General features: G+C 48.0%; 5 protein-coding genes across 5 annotated transcripts; 3 read left to right on the top strand and 2 right to left on the bottom strand.

Moving 5' to 3' along the window:
- Positions 1–707: 707 nt before the first annotated feature.
- BKA67DRAFT_552205 (palmitoyltransferase PFA5) lies at positions 708–2,395 on the bottom strand. The gene is made up of 3 exons (XM_046101823.1): positions 2,083–2,395; positions 1,539–1,988; positions 708–1,479 (listed from the first exon to the last, which is right to left on the bottom strand). Exons 1-3 carry the CDS (start codon positions 2,366–2,368, stop codon positions 785–787), a joined length of 1,431 nt encoding a protein of 476 aa, XP_045960754.1. The 5' UTR covers positions 2,369–2,395; the 3' UTR covers positions 708–784.
- A 1,340-nt stretch (positions 2,396–3,735) lies between these two features.
- On the top strand, positions 3,736–4,246 carry BKA67DRAFT_531784 (uncharacterized protein; the record flags this gene model as incomplete). Its single annotated transcript, XM_046099426.1, has 2 exons — positions 3,736–3,979; positions 4,041–4,246. The coding sequence occupies 2 exons, from the start codon at positions 3,736–3,738 to the stop codon at positions 4,244–4,246; spliced, it is 450 nt and encodes a 149-aa protein (XP_045960753.1).
- Positions 4,247–8,867: 4,621 nt separating this feature from the next.
- BKA67DRAFT_552194 (zinc-binding oxidoreductase CipB) lies at positions 8,868–10,426 on the top strand. The gene has a single exon (XM_046101822.1). It carries the CDS (start codon positions 9,250–9,252, stop codon positions 10,369–10,371), a length of 1,122 nt encoding a protein of 373 aa, XP_045960752.1. The 5' UTR covers positions 8,868–9,249; the 3' UTR covers positions 10,372–10,426.
- A 2-nt stretch (positions 10,427–10,428) lies between these two features.
- BKA67DRAFT_552193 (uncharacterized protein) lies at positions 10,429–11,624 on the bottom strand. The gene has a single exon (XM_046101821.1). The coding sequence runs from the start codon at positions 11,187–11,189 to the stop codon at positions 10,527–10,529; it is 663 nt and encodes a 220-aa protein (XP_045960751.1). The 5' UTR covers positions 11,190–11,624; the 3' UTR covers positions 10,429–10,526.
- Positions 11,625–12,544: 920 nt separating this feature from the next.
- On the top strand, positions 12,545–15,275 carry BKA67DRAFT_552188 (fungal-specific transcription factor domain-containing protein). Its single transcript, XM_046101820.1, has 9 exons — positions 12,545–12,746; positions 12,812–12,934; positions 12,990–13,108; positions 13,165–13,302; positions 13,356–13,897; positions 13,969–14,242; positions 14,300–14,475; positions 14,541–14,718; positions 14,774–15,275. Exons 1-9 carry the CDS (start codon positions 12,679–12,681, stop codon positions 15,232–15,234), a joined length of 2,079 nt encoding a protein of 692 aa, XP_045960750.1. The 5' UTR covers positions 12,545–12,678; the 3' UTR covers positions 15,235–15,275.
- Positions 15,276–15,717: the final 442 nt, after the last annotated feature.

The raw sequence follows: 15,717 nt of genomic DNA, 5'->3' as shown, positions 1-15,717 counted from the left end.
GATGTCTCGGCGTGATCCTTCAAGCTGACGATGGAGAACGTCGGCCAACCCGATGTGTGGTCGTGCAAACCTTCCTTGTATCTCGGAATATCGTTGAGGTATGGCAGATTATGTTGTATAGCAGGAATACACATGGGCGACTCTCGAAGAGCCGCAAGACTGCCGTAGTCTAAGAGGCGAGGCACTGCGCTGGGGCACTTCTATAAATCATGTGGCCGCGATGATCTCCAAACGGTCTCGGGTTCTCTGAAGCAACATACCAACAAATTGTCGAGAAAAAAAACCCCCCACGAGAAATATTCAAGAGTAGCTCGTGCAGCAGAAAGCCAAAGATCAGGGGTTTGAGTTGGGATATTCTACCGACCATGTAAGTCCAAGCTGCCGGATTCCAATTTACGGTGTGCTCATATCTTTTAGGTATGATTCAGAGAGAGACCCAGACGAGCCTGAAGAGGATATCCCGGTGGTCGAGGTCATCGAGGAGGAACTTTACTGTCACGAATGTAGATACGAAACAACGTTCAGCAGTTACGTGGGTCATGAGGATCAAGTTTGTTCGCAGTGTGGGCATACAAGGTGCGACACTTGCCAGGAAAACTGACACCGCGGGCAGAGCGTTGTTAAAGGAGTGTTTATTTTGAGCAAAATGATGGAGCCAACAGCGACATGTTCGAGTACACGAGAAACAGTTCTGGTTAAGAGAGGTATTAGTTATTATAAATTTATAATTGGTTTGATGCCGCTAACACCGCATCTACATAAGGGGTATCATAATGTGCTCGTCTTAAGGTCTGTCTCGCTGCAGTTCCCGCATCTCTAACCTGTCCGTCTCGTCAGACGACAAGTCATCAATCCCATATCTTTCTTTGATACGCTTGAGCATTTTGTCCATGCGATAATAGCTTTCGTGGCTGTCGTGATTGGTGCAAGGGGATTTCCTGATGGGGAGGAACCAGTCTATAATGCTTGGCCCCATCACCTCTTGCCAGTTCCTCCATATACCTAGGTCCCAAGGGTTCTCGCCGGGGTCCGTCTTAAGGATGGCAAACTTCCGGATCGCCAGTGCGTCTCTCCTGGCTTGACTCGACGTTTCTTCAGGCCAGTTCAGTCCATTGCTTGCCAGGCCGCTCATATGGGCACTGGGTGTTTCGCCCGGTCTTGGCAGCGGATAGGTAACTGTATGGTACTTGTCGCAAGACTCATGGCTCAGGGGTACTCTGACGGCTATCTGGTAGACCTTCTTCCTTCTGCCGAGCATATCGACGTTGGTCATGTTGGTCACAATATAGTTCCAGCTGGTATTGCTCATGAGGAAGGTGAAGAGGCCGAAAAAGCCAGCAATGGCCAGTATGGCGACCAAATGAGCATCTGCGCCGTCGCCTGCTTGGAGATGCGTTTTCAAAGTCGAGCCTGCGGCACCAAGTACGACACCACAGTAGCAGAAGGTGTATGTGGTGAACTGAGTAAAGAACTTGAACGCTGTAACTTGGTCAGTATGCGAGGGGCAGAGGAAAGTTGACGTGCGAAGAAACGCTTACAGTTCTCGCCGATCATGCCTCCTACCCAGGGACAATAGTGATCCATACGTATAACACAACGGCTGATCTCACTGCTGTGGTGCGCGCGGTCGGGCTTCCAATTACAACATTCCGAGCACCACTTGGGCCGGCCGTCATTTTCACAGACAAATGCTTCTTTGGTGTAGAACTGCTCCAAGCCGGGACTGTCGGGATTGGGGTCGGTGGCCACATAATATGGCTGGCTCTCGAGATCACCGTCACGACGAGCAGCGTGCCCATTGCTTTGCAGCTTCTCGTTCGCTCTACGCTCGATCGCCAAGGGGCCGAGGGGCACAAGAGGGACATCCTTGTTGATCATGAGGATTGTTCGGAAGTATGTGAAGACCATGAGTAGCAGGGTCAGAAAATAGAAGACGAGGATAACGATGGCTGGGCCGACATGGTGGCGTCCATCGAGCCAAAAAAGTACTACGGGGCCGGATACATGTTAGCGACGGTTCCCAGATGTTTCGTGCGCCGAATGTGAAGGTCAAGTTGCTGAGTGTGAACGGATGAGACATACCACAGACTCGATAGACAGTGACGTAGGTCGCGTATCCGACTGCTGCGGCCAGAACTACTGGAATGCTGCGGGTAGCCCACCGCGACGAGCTTCTGACGCTTTCAGCTGCTGACATTTCCAGTGCATCCTCCTCATGGTCGACGGGTCGGGGGGTGGAGGAGAACAGGAAGAAAAAAAGGGCAGGAAAACCAACAACCAGGCTGATGTATCCCCGAGACGCGCGAACGGGTTGGGAAGGATGCACGTTGTCGCGAGGATAGTGAGAGGGTGTCAACGAGCTTTGCATGAACGCTGCCCGGTCTGAGCTCCAGTGTAATTCCGGCTGGGAATGAGATTCGGAAACTTTAGACCGCAAGCTAAATTTGATGTGGACCCTCACAGCGCTGCAAATGGCCGTGACCAGAACTGTCAGCCCGCACAGACCTCGCTGCAGGCGCCAGCGCAACCGATGTAACGGCGCGCCTGTTGGTCCTAGGTTAACTTATTGACCTAACTCATTCACTCACTGTGTACAGCAGAACCATGATCAAATTTATAATCATGCATACATGCTTTGTACATACATATATACATACATGCGTACATGTCGATCCGCCCAACATCTTGCCGTATCTATTTGCATGTACGACCTAGGCAGTTGAACAGCAACCAATCCTACACTTTCCTGACCACAACCAAGACACATATCGACGTTACGTACAGTCTTCTTCAGTAGAACCATCCCCTTCCTCAGAAGTCTCACAGCAGCTTGTGTGCTTACAGGCATCTAATTGCCGAAGAGCCGCACCATAGTCTTCCTTCATCCTGGAATCTTGCTCCCCCGTCCAAGTCTCTCATCTCTTCGGCGCATCACTTCTTTCTGCTGTTCCTCCAGGGCAAGGGCATCTTCTAGGCGGCCTTGGCATTCTTGGGGTTGGAAAACATCCCATTGCGAGGTTTGACCATTACTGGGCGGACAACCGACTCAACGCCCAACAGAGTCAAACCATTGAAATGCATAGACATCAGATGTTTGGGGACAGCCTTGTACGGTACCGTTGAGCCAACATATCAGCTGGAAACGCCACTAGCGCGGACGTGCAAAGGGAACAAGGACGATTACCCCTTCTGCCGACCATTGAGGCTCTGCGCTTGACTTCATATCCAGCAACCTACTCAGCAACAGACGAGCACCGCGGAAACCTCTCCCCAACATACATTGGGCGTTGGTAAGGCTCTATCTATGGCCCAAGATGACCTGGTTGCTTGGTCCACACCAATTTCCAACCACGGCGAGATCAAAGCTTCTATAAAGTCAAGCGCAACTCCTCATGATCCGATCACACTTCACCACGCAGCACTGACGACAACACAGGCGCCTACCAATAGGCTGTCATGGTCTAACACCATACACGTCCTCTTGTTACTCAATTCAAGAGATAGCCAACCATACGCACTGCGATTCGAATCGTCTATACATGCTCCAGTCGTGTCGGTAGTCAGGAGCACGATGCACTGGTCGCAGTCATCAGTCTTGGTTGTGGTCGGCCTTTGCGATGGCGGACGTTTGCGGATACCGCGCTTGTCGTCTGCTAACGAATGTGTGGATAGTTGCGAGCAGGTCGTTCCCTTCCAAACACATTTTTACAGTGCTTGCGTTGGAGTGGTGGCTGGATGACTTGCCCGTCGACCAAACACAGGCACCCTAAGCTGAGGCATAAACCAGATGCTTACGTCAGTGGGCAATGCGACGAGGCTCTCGGTGAGCACACCTATTCACACCCAGCAGTTGCCCCGCGGGATACATTTAAGAACAGCTCGGGTCACCCAGCTAGCAAGCTCGTTGGTATCTTTGCCAAGGTCAATCTGCCAATGCCGATATGGATGAAAGGCACTATTGAGCCCAGTCACACTCTCGGTAAGTAGTACCGCCTCCGCCTATCATATTCACCCATGTGATGCACTGTCTGGCACTGAAGACACGAACATCGGCGGATTCCGCGCCTTGGGAATGCATGCTAGACTAACCAGCACTGGATATACCCGCCCGGGCGCCGCTGATGCGGCTCTGCGATCAGGTGTGACGCCCGACTCGTATGGGCCAATTAGATCATCGTCAGCAGGCCAGTGGCTCAGCCTCGTTGCAGCCCAGAGAGCTGCATACAATGTTCCGAGCGTTGCTTAAGTGACAGCACTGCTGGACCTGTGCTGTTCCCTGCTTTCATTGCATTCACCTGGAATCACTCAAAAAAGCAAACAACCGCCACACAACGTAGAAGATGTTACTGGGCGCTTGGCATCTCCCGCCGAATATCCCACTGGCCTGCATTGCATCTTGCTTTCGGTTGAACTTGGGGAGCTGACTGGTCCCAAGCAATCTGACTCCCTCTCTGCTAACGTTGTTGGGTTGAACGTCGCCCTTAGCGTTGATACCGATATTGCTTCGGCTGATTTAGGGCACAGTACTCAGGGCAATTATTGAGGCACGCACCCTTCGTTGTGGCTTTGTCACCGGAATATCACACAAACGAGCAACCTTTGCCAATGAACTAGCTGCGAGGCAGTATGTCAAGGTTCAAAAGGGGCAGTGTGGAATATACCTTCCGAGATCGTCTCGAATTACGCTCAAGCCATGCCCGAGGCCACTGTCCTTACAGTACCAGTGACGGTAGACCGAATTTTCTGAGGCCATTGAGTTGCCAACATTCTCCAGATCGTCCTACTGGCCTCAATCGTTTATCCCGAATGTGGATACCTTCGTTTCACGACGCTTGAGGAGGCACCTTTCGGTGCCCTTAGGTGCTCAGGATAGGCTTTTTTGAAGTAAGTCGCTTACTCGCTGTCATGTATTTGAGGAAGGTTTGAGTACAGTCGCAAGTCGCGTCGATATGATTTAATGCGACCAGGTCGGCGTTGAAATAGTGTTGCTTGTTTCAAATCACATTCTGCATATCGTAGACTTTGCTGTCCCCAAGCTTGTATTCCCAGAACTCCCACTTTCCAGAGCAACATCATGCCTTCCTCAAGTCACCAACGGTCAAGCAAACCCAAGAAAGCGAAAACCCAGTACATGTGGAAATGCGTATGCTTGTTTCACAAGATCGTCATGTGGGCACATACTGATAAACAATGCCTAGTGCCAATGCATATCGCCTTACATGTCCGTCGCAAACAATGAACACTGTTCTAACTGCGGCACTATCAGATGCAACTATTGTACAATCGTCGCTGATCAAGTCAAAAGCCACCGTTGAAGGCACGACCACTGAGTCGTGTAAGCTTGGTCTGATTGCAACTTCCGATGCAGCGTGCGTTTCTTGTCGGATTTTCAGCAACACCGTTGTCCTTGCGTTCGACCATATTGATCTCCAAAGCGGCCTCAACTTGATATGGTGCTCGATTTCCTTCTCGGTTCGGCTTGATATACACATGGGTTCATTATCACTGCGCTTTCTTTGGTTCACTGTTTTGCTTCGCCTATCATCCAGCAATTCCAATCCGACAGATATGATGGGTTCAACGGCACCGACCACATGATTCTATGGCTATCTCACTTTCTCTAACCCCTCAATACATGTGAGAAACTCTTATGGCGACTGGCACATTCCGGAGTCACAAGCTAGGACATTTCCCTGGGATGCATTCAGAGGCGTTGGTTATTTGTTATCAGCAATTGCTTCATGCATGGGTCGTGTTTCTTGGTTGTGAACTGCTTGATTTTTCAATATATACTGCTCACTGTGTACATAGAGGCTGGTGGTATTATTCATTCAATAGATTTTGTTTGTTTATTATGAAGCATTCATTCTTGACTATCAAATCCGCCATGCATGTTATAGATTTGTTCTGGACGTGGTCCTCAGATTCATCCTCATTATATTTGAAACAATCAGTCACCTGGCAGAGGCGTGTCAAGTGGACAATACAACTATCTACGGAAACTGCATTGATGTCTAACATACTTTCACTAATGTGACATCGAATAATCTCGAAAGCCTCTCAGTTAACAGGTGATTTATATAGAATCCATCAGTATGATATAAAATACGATAGGGTTATCGTGGTTAGACTGACAAATATCTAAGCTTAAATGACTAGGTGAAGTTTTGTGCCAATAGCCTACGTTTGTATGGAACTTCCTAAACATTTTCGCATCAGGTCAAATTGTGTAGTTTTGGAATATGATATCGTCATAAGCCTCTGTATGGTCCCATAAATTGCGTTGGCTCCGACTTGTTTTCTTCTCTGGGTGTATTTGAGGCGTAACGGCGTGGCGAAGTATGCGAATGACCATATCTCGCCCTAATATGCCGGAACTGACGACCGTAATCTGTCCAATACTCTCGTATCAGCCTGATTTGCGTGAGACGTTAATTTAGAGTCGTTCCCATGACCCTGACTACCGGTTCTCGGTCAAGGGCTATCGAGGCGCATGTATCATGTAAGCCATTTCCCAGAAGAACACCTACCTAGAATTCTTTCAGAATGCATTTTTATGCATAAATTTACACCATCTACGACCTATAGTTCAGCAGCTCCGTATCTCACCACGATCTGATGTAGTTTGGAGTACTTTATGGAGCCTATCGAGGCTATGTTATCGGGCGCCTAGTGCCGGACTTGACCCATGCTACCAGACCCCAATCGCTTGAAGACACTCTGACGATGCCTTTGAGACGAACGATGAAAGCAAAACTTTCAATGCATTCATTTGTTGATATGGTGGCCAGAGATCCACTATAGTGCCTCTATATTCGCCCGGGGAGGCAACTCTCTCGGCGAATCATCAGAGATTCAACCACTACGATCCTCCGGTGAGGGTAAACACATTATTTCGCCTTAGCAGATTTAATCGGGCACTGTGAGGCCATGTTTTGTTCAATGTACGAGTAATACTAACATGTCAAGTTTCCACGATGACGGCCCTCAGCAAAAGAATAAAAGTATATATGGATATGGTGGTCTTCCTGGTAGAGTTGCTCTCGTTTATCACCCAGAAATCATCATCTTCACTAACTTAGCTTATACTTTCTACGCATCATCCTAGAACATAAGCCAACCTATTCACCTTGGTTCTAAGAAATAATAATAAAACATCTCATATATTGTCAAAGAGTATATACCACTCAGCCCTCAAACATCAACATGGGAAGCGGAAGTCACAGACACGGCGAGTGCGGCAAGGATAGCAAGAAGAAGACCAGGAGTGTCTGGGCATGGTATTGCGTAGGTGTTCCTGTCAGAAACTTTGGCGATCAGAAAGTATCGGAGCTGATCCTCTGCTAGCACGAATGCGGTACTCAGAACTTTCTCCCAACAAATGAGGTGTGCGTCAACACACCAAATTGCAACCATACTCGTTGCGGATATTGCCAGTTGGAAGAGATTGCCACAAGCTCTCATCGTTAGGGTACGTTTGAAATTTCAAAAATTCGGGGAAAGGGTTCCAGATTAACTCTTTTGATATAGCACACGATACTTGAGATGCGCTTCCACTCCGAGGCCCTCCATGGGGGAGCCAGCATATTTGATTCATGTTTCCAGTAACCTGAATTACTTCAGCTCGGTCGTTGCGCACAACTCAGACACCGCTTTTCCTTTTCTTTTTCGAAACCCATTCTTTGCATAGAATTCAGGGTTGAACAGCACCACCGAAAACAGTACGGGACCACGGTACCGTGCACAAAAACAGCAAAAACAACGCAGCACACTTACACATACTTTCCTTGTCCAATATCTAGAGACATCAAACTTCACAGTTCTATCAAGTTGGGTATACCCCCTTTAGTTAGTTGTGGTATGGGTCTGCAGTAGGGAGGTTAGATCTCGCACAGGTTGCAGGGAGGGCAGGCGGGCCCAGAACGGGTGGGAGTTCTGGAAGGGAAGTGGGGGTACGTTATGATAATCACGTCGAAAATTGTCGGCTCAAACATATAAAATTTTGATGGCATGTTCTCATGTTCCCATGCAATTGACGCTTAAATGTGCATGGCCGCTTCTTAGAATTGGAATTAATAAATTGTTCTAGGGTGTACTTGTGTAACGGTGTAGGTGATCTAGCATGCACATCAACTATCGATAACATCAATGCTTTCGAAGCCAACAACAAGAATGGTGATCGAAGCTTCAACTTCGAAACGCAACAGCGAACTAGTTTTAGTCATGCATCGCATTGCAACCAGTATAAGATATGGCCCGGGGCTGGGATCTCCAGTTTACCCTCAGATTGCGCAAAGATTGAACCATGCCGACCGAAAGAACGTAGTTGCCTTTGATTCGGACTTGCACAGGCTAACGTACAATAAAGACGGTGTATTCTAGTATGAAGATGATGTTATGATAATCTCCTTTTCTACTTGCTTATTATACAATAAAGGGTGCGGATCGTATAGCGCTGACGCTCATGACGTCGAGGCCCGAAGCAGCAAGTAGGCAGAAGCTTATATGGCCGGACTTAAAGAGTGCCATTGAGATTTGAGGAGATAAGCGAATAAGCGACTTGACGAGTTGAATGCGGCAATTGTATGAGGAACATACGCATCATGCGGTCGGTTTCGGTCGAATTGTTGAGAGATGTCGAGATCAGAACTTGACTCGAAGAGGTTATGGCGTACTGTAAGTTGTATTACTCCCGCTATGGAGTGCCCTAATTGGCAACCTTAATTAAGCGAGTGCGATAGGTCTAAGCTAGAAACAGAACAAGTGCCACGAGCCTGGTAGCGGATTGGTTGAGCGGCTCAATTATTCGACCGCCAGCTAGGCCGATAATCCACTGTTTTCCAAATTCCAATCATGCTGAAGATGGGTCCTCCCTCTCACGACTTGTCACCATTACAGAAAAGGAAATTTTTAAAATCCGCGTTCTGTCAAGCCACTCAGGACCGTGAACATTCCCAAGCCATTCCACGATCGACAGCAAGTGATATAATGGGCGAGATCGATGTAATCGGTGGACGTGAGATGATGAAGCATGGAAAAGTTTATAAAGTATTCAACTGCTCCTGATTAGCCTGCTCCGAGTATCAGTCGTATAGCATCACGCCAGAACCCACGACCTAGCTCTTATGTACGCAACTTCTTAACACTGAATAGTATCAGTATTTGATCTGAGCGCCAACCATCTCAACAAAACAATTGCTTGTCCTGACAACTACAATTTGGATGAACGCATAATCCCACATATCAGATATGTCGATACACCAAAACAAAGCAGCTTATCTCGATGGCGCTAAAGTTCACCCACTTGCGGTGCGCGAGGCGCCTTACACAAAACCTGGTCCTCATCAAATTTCCATCAGAAACGAGGCCATCGCATTGAACCCTTTGGAATACATCAAGCAGAGCATCGGCAACTTCATCTATGAGTGGATCAAATATCCGTTTGTGATGGGCGCCGATGTAGCAGGAACAGTGGTGGAAGTCGGCGAGAACGTGACGCGCTTCAAACCCGGAGACCGTGTAGTCGCATGCGCGTTGGGTATGGAGAAGAAGCACAACAAGTCAGCCATGGGCGGCTACCAGCTGTTTACCAATGTTCAAGATAACTTGGCGAGCCTTATTCCGGACTCGCTTGAGCCCGAGAAGGCGGCTGTTCTACCTTTGGCTATCACAACAGCGGCATGTGGGCTTTTTCAGAAGGACCATCTTGCATTACGCTATCCAGTGCACGGCGGCAAGTCACAGCCACAGAAGGACCGAGAAAATTTAATCATCTGGGGGGGTTCGACTAGTGTCGGCTGTAACGCCATTCAGCTGGCAACAGCGGCTGGCTACGAGGTCATAACGACCTGCTCCCCACGTAACTTCGACCTGGTCAAGTCTCTTGGGGCGACGGCCGCCTTTGACTATCGCAGTCCGACCGTGGTAAAGGATATTATTCGCGCATGCAATGGCAAGAAAGTCGCTGGCGCGATGGCGATCGGCGATGGGGGGCCGGAGAAGTGCGCAGATATTCTCGGAAAGTGCGAAGGAAATCGCTTTCTTTCTCAGGTTAGCTTCCCGAATCCGGAGAACCCTGACGCCGGGGCTCCGGCACGGATCTTGACATTCATGGCATTCTCCGCCAAAATGGTAGTCAAGAAGGCGTTAGCTGGAGTTCGGTCCAACTTTGTATGGGGAGCTACTATCGAAGATAACGAGGTGAGCAAGGTGATGTTCGAAGATTTTCTTCCGAAAGCTCTCGCGGATGGAAGCTATACCTGCGCCCCAGAGCCTGAAATCATCGGGAGTGACTTGGGAGCGATCCAAGGCGGTCTAGATAGGCTGAAGTTTGAAGGTGTTTCGGCGAAGAAGCTTGTTGTGAAACTATAAACTGGGCTTCTCGATATTTACCGCGAGACTTTGTTGGCCATGGATGTACGTTACGTCTTTTAGATGTTCAGTTTCTATATTAATTTTAGTATTCCTGCGAAATCAATAAATATTTCTTTTGGATTAATTCGCCAGCAATGGCTGATAAGATACGATCATGACCAAGTTCCAATGAGGCCATTCTCGGCATCACCAAGAACGGGATCCTTATGCGGCTTACTCGTTGCCCAAACCTTTTCAAACCTACCGACATCCTCACCACCTTTGGCGAAGTCCCAGTCTCGGCTGTCAATTGGATACGCTCCCATCATCGTGAACCCGGTCAGTTCGAGCTTAGCCAGTGTACTACGCCTATCATCAGCCTCAATACTATGTCCCTGACCAGGCGTCAACAATTTGAACTCGGCTTCCGGCTTTGAGTCAAACGTCTTGTGCGCTACTCCAGCCGGTATCACAAATACATCACCGGCCTTAGCCTCGACCTCAACACCACCCTGCTCCCGTCCGCTGCCATAAGTGCTCTCCTCGAGATCATCTACTGTATCAGCCACACCGAACCGGATGTGAGCAGAGCCTGTCAGGACCACCATGCATTCGTGCACCGCAGAGTGGTAGTGTGATGTCTGCGCTTTACCATAGCGAAAGATCCACTGCGTGCTCCACCCGTTCTCCTCAAAGATGTCAAAGCAAGTCGTTGCTGCTGTGTTTGGAGACTTCTGTACCTCCTCTGAGAAAAGGCCGGAATAATAGAGAAGTGGGTTGGGAGAGTTCGGAATTAGTGCCGTAGGCGGTAGACGGTATTTTCTGGGCTGAGCCATGATTAATGCAGCGCAACGTGATTCAGTGGTAACGAGTACCACGCAGACCTTAGTTGGTCTTACGGTACTTGATGTACGAGATTGATGATATGATCGTGCAAAGACTATCTATCGTCGGGGAAGCCCAGTGCCCAAGGACTGTTGATTGCCACGTTCCGTTGGAGTTCAGGCGAAGCGCATGGGGAGATTGCAGGACGTCATGGTCATGTCCAGAGGATAAAGTCGCAATGCATGAGTTATGTCATGTGCGCGAGAGCTTGATAGTGCTGTGGGTGTACAGAGCTTCGGAAAAACCGGGGACGGGTTGCTGCTTGGTGCTACTGTATGTATGTAGGTAGTGTTGAAGACCCCACCCTGCGTTGCTAGTCTATAGTTACACGTTCAGATATATCGAGGTCCGACTGTCGCAAAAGTTAACAATATGGTCGCCGTGCATGGCCTCTTGTTATCAACACCAGGTTATTATTACTATCTTAGGATATAATATATGGTTTGAATTATTATGATATCATAAACGCAACCGGAACATGAGCCGATATAGGTGTCGGCACAGCAGCCGACTCTCGGTCGAACCAATCGGCCCCTGGTCCGCAACGCTTATGCAGACAAATGGACATTTTCGTACTCGAGCAACCAACCACAGCCATCATTGTTTTGCAGGCAGCACACCTCAGTTACTGAATTTCCGCCGTTTCTTTTCCAACCTTTAGCCTTGCTAGTTCGTCGAGTCTTGTCCGCACAGAGTACTGAATGAAAAACTCGGGTTGTGGCCATGGATTACCTCTAATGTGGCCTAATGGCCGGCTGATAAGAGATGCCGATTACATTCGCAGTTTCTTGCACTAATTACTACTTAATATGATCGAAACACTAAACATCGAGGAAAGCATTACTTTCCTTTCATAGTATGCGGAAGAAAGCACATGTTTCTATAAATAGACTCAAACTCTGAGAATGGCTTATCCATCAATGTTTCCCATAAACGGCGTCTGTCATATTTCGGATATCCCATGGTAAAATTCTTCGGTTTGTTTGTTTCCATGGTCTCGGTCAGGAACCGACAAAAATGCTGCTCCGATCACCGGCTGCAAGATCGCAGGTACATACCATTGAGGAGCTGCATTCTGGCAGAACTGTTGATTGGAATACGTACCCATCAATCCATCCACTAGACTTTTTGCCAGTCAGGGTTTGGTTTGTCTTTATGAATTTCTCAAACAGCATCAAAATGCCACTAACAAGAGCTGGCTTAGAATCGGCCCAGCTGACACCAGTGAATGCGGGGAAAGCGAAGGAGGCTTTTAGGCGGGTATAGCCTATCTGCTAGCACTGCGGAGTACAGAAAACATCGAGTCATTTCGAGATAAGACGAAAACATGAGGAGATCAAGATAGCGACGATTAACGACGCTGAGACCGAGCGGCACGTTGTCATCATCACGCTGTCTCTGGATCATTGGATCCCTCGAGTTCGCCTACGGCAGGTTCTTATGCATGCCATGGAGGCGACGTCCCCTAGAAGCCCACCAAAGAAGGCCTCAAAACGATCTTCGAACGCGTAAGTTGCTGTTCAGATCCCCATAATAACATTGGAAAAAAGGCTGGGCAATAACTCAATTACAGATGTACACGTTGCCGAAAGCAAAAGATAAAATGCTCGGGTTTACAACCTTGTGAGGGCTGTAAGAAGCGCAAAGCAAATTGCATCTTCGATGATGCTGGCGATAAGGTGGTGGTGACAAGAGCGCACGTGCAAAGATGGTCTTTTCACTATTAGAACGATACTAATATACAGCTTCAGATTTCTCTTGGAGCTCCAGCGTAAGGCATCACGGTCGCAACAACAATCACAAGCAGTCGAAGCAAGCGTATCGGCACTATCAACCTCCGGACATGAAGATAATAGTACGCTCGAAGATGGTATGTTTTTACACCGCTCCCTAATGGCAACAATAGTTGACTGTATCCTTTGGTAGAGCACGATGGAAATGTCGCACAGAATAACGACGACGAACAGATCAGCTCGTCTAGGGAGGGTTCGAATCAGCCGGCATTGACCAATCTACTTGCTGCTTCGCCATCGACTTTTATGGCAGCGCCAAACGGGCAACCTTGTTGGTATCCCTATGCTTTGATGAGTCTCCAGAAGCTGAGTTAGTTGCAACAGATTACATGGGTACCTCGTCGAACTGGTCATTCTCGGGCAGAGTCCTCCAAATAACTCACGAACATGTGCATCAAACACCCCTGCCATCAAGTGCTCTGCTCTTTGATGGATTGGCCTATGACCTAGGCTGGGGCGGGCCAATGGATCCTACTGACCTAAACACGCTTGCAATACCTAGTCCCGACTATTCAATATATTTGGTCAACGCTGTGAAGTTCCACTGCGGCCAGATGTATCACTTATTTGACGACGAAGAGTTCCATCAGAACCTCCAGCAATTTTATTCGGAGCCTGAAAACCCAGCAAGGCAGAGTAGTCTATGGTACATTCATTTCCTCCTCATTCTAGCCTTCGGAAAGATTTTCATAATGCAAAAGTCCACCGGCAAGAGACCATCGGGCACGGAGTTCTTCGTTAAAGCAATGCAGATTCTTCCCCCTGCCTATTGTTTCCCCTCCGACCCTGTCGGCTCTACCGAAATTCTGTGCTGCATAGCACTATACCTACAATGCGTTGACCACAGAAACGCCGCGCACATCTATGTAAGGATGTCGATACTCCCAATACGACTCATCTATTGGTCTTCATCAATGATAACTAACGAATGTTGAAGATTGGCCAAGCCATGCGTACAGCCATGGCCTATGGAATGCACACTGAGATGCCTGCAGATCAACTCGGCGAGAAACACGTCCAGAGATGTCGCAAAGTCTGGTGGACGATTTTTGTACTCGATCGACAGATGACCTCTTTAATGGGGTTACCTCATCCTATACAGGATGCAGAGATCCAATGCCGACTCCCCGTATATCACGAATCTCATCAACGAACTACAACACTTGATATGCATATCAAGTTGGCACGCGTCATTGCTGAAATAAATAACGGTAAGTCTACACCTGTCAACATGACTTATGTCACCTGACACAGCAGCCTTATTTTAGATGTCTACGGTGCAAATGGTCGACTGAAAGGAACTTTCTTGAGAAGCACAAAAGCCTCCTTGAGGAAGTTGGCAGGGTTGGCAGCCGAGCTCGGCCAGACACTTCCTTTGAGGCTGGATCAAACTGGGCATGGTGTTTCAAGGATGTCCGCTTCCCTACACCTACTATACCACCAGGTAAGGATGACTAACTCGGGCTAACAATACACCAATTCATTCCGGAGGTTGATTTGTATAATTAGTGCATTGTATTAGCGACTCGACCTTTAATGTTTTGTTACCTGAAAATGAAGTTCGAAGCAGCAACATTCTCGAAGACCTCCACCCAGGATAAATTCAGCACAATTCTACAGATGTGTATAGAATCATCCCAGTCGATCATCATCATTTTGGAAAGCCTCCAATCACAGGGCTTACTGGGTAAGGTCAAACTACCGCGATTAAAGATTAGCGAAATTGACAATTCATACTCCAGAAACGTTCCTCTCGTTGGATCTTGACTCCTTGCACGTGTCGTCGATTATACTTGTCATCGGATCAGTGATCGACGGACAACTCATCAAAGACCGGCTCGCCTGGGTTCAGCGATCTCTGTCATTGTTGGATTGCATGATCACAGCCGGTAATTTAACCGCTGGCTGGCGAAAAACAGAAATGCTAAAACTAAATCAAATGTTAAGCGAACCAGGCGATGGAGGCCCTAGCATTCCATACCCTTCCGCCGTTTCCTGCACCAGCGCATCATTTCAAAGCATTTTCACAGAAACGGTTGTACCACTCGGTCAGGATGCAATGCCACTACCACCCCTTAGTATGAATAGCCTCTGTAACGGCGACGATCTCTCAGCAGATCAAATTCTGGCAATCGCTAGTTCCATCCAGGAAGAAGATGTTGAGTGGATGGACCGTGCAATAGCGGAGAATAGCATTTGGTAGCACAGAAAAGGAAATTTAAAAAAAAAAAAAAAAAAAATTTGGACAAAAATACTTGGCAAACGCGATCAACACTTCGCATAGGTGAAAACCAATCACATGAGCCGTCGATGAATTTATGTAAGTTAACGCCCGTAAGTGTCATGTGGACTAGAGTGGGTAATAGTTGGTTCATAGAGGAGTCTCAGCGTACTTGCCTTGAGCATGCAGCCTAATTCAAGTCCGCTTTTTCCCTCTGAGTTGACATTTAAGCCTTTCTTCTCGAGGCGACTGCACTGCGCAAGTTCGGTAGACTTCCCAAATGTTGAATTTCAACTTATATTCAAGTGGAAAACAGAAACTCCATACGCTCATCCGTATCTTCATTTGCTGCCTTGATATAACACGATTTGAGCTGCTAGCTAGGACACAGCGATAATCTTCTGCGGTCATGATGCTAGCGTCCGTGCATATCACCTATCATGTTATACCCGCCATGTGCAACAT

The sequence above is a fragment of the Truncatella angustata genome, assembly GCF_020726525.1.
Source record: "Truncatella angustata strain MPI-SDFR-AT-0073 chromosome Unknown BKA67scaffold_2, whole genome shotgun sequence".
Lineage (NCBI taxonomy): Eukaryota > Fungi > Ascomycota > Sordariomycetes > Amphisphaeriales > Sporocadaceae > Truncatella > Truncatella angustata.
The sequence above is the reverse complement of the archived record's forward strand: the minus strand, read 5'-3'. Positions and strand labels throughout refer to the sequence as shown.

Excerpts from the sequence above, each read along its gene's own strand:
- BKA67DRAFT_552188 (XM_046101820.1), top strand. The coding sequence starts at position 12,679 with ATGCATGCCATGGAGGCGACGTCCCCTAGAAGCCCACCAAAGAAGGCC. Across the intron at positions 13,303-13,355 it reads AGCGCCAAACGGGCAACCTT|ATTACATGGGTACCTCGTCG; the intron begins GTTGGTATCCCT and ends TAGTTGCAACAG. Across the intron at positions 14,719-14,773 it reads CCAATCACAGGGCTTACTGG|AAACGTTCCTCTCGTTGGAT; the intron begins GTAAGGTCAAAC and ends TTCATACTCCAG.
- BKA67DRAFT_552194 (XM_046101822.1), top strand. The coding sequence starts at position 9,250 with ATGTCGATACACCAAAACAAAGCAGCTTATCTCGATGGCGCTAAAGTT.
- BKA67DRAFT_552205 (XM_046101823.1), bottom strand. The coding sequence starts at position 2,368 with ATGCAAAGCTCGTTGACACCCTCTCACTATCCTCGCGACAACGTGCAT. Across the intron at positions 1,989-2,082 it reads CACTGTCTATCGAGTCTGTG|TACTTTTTTGGCTCGATGGA; the intron begins GTATGTCTCATC and ends CCGGCCCCGTAG. Across the intron at positions 1,480-1,538 it reads AGGCATGATCGGCGAGAACT|CGTTCAAGTTCTTTACTCAG; the intron begins GTAAGCGTTTCT and ends ACCAAGTTACAG.
- BKA67DRAFT_552193 (XM_046101821.1), bottom strand. The coding sequence starts at position 11,189 with ATGGCTCAGCCCAGAAAATACCGTCTACCGCCTACGGCACTAATTCCG.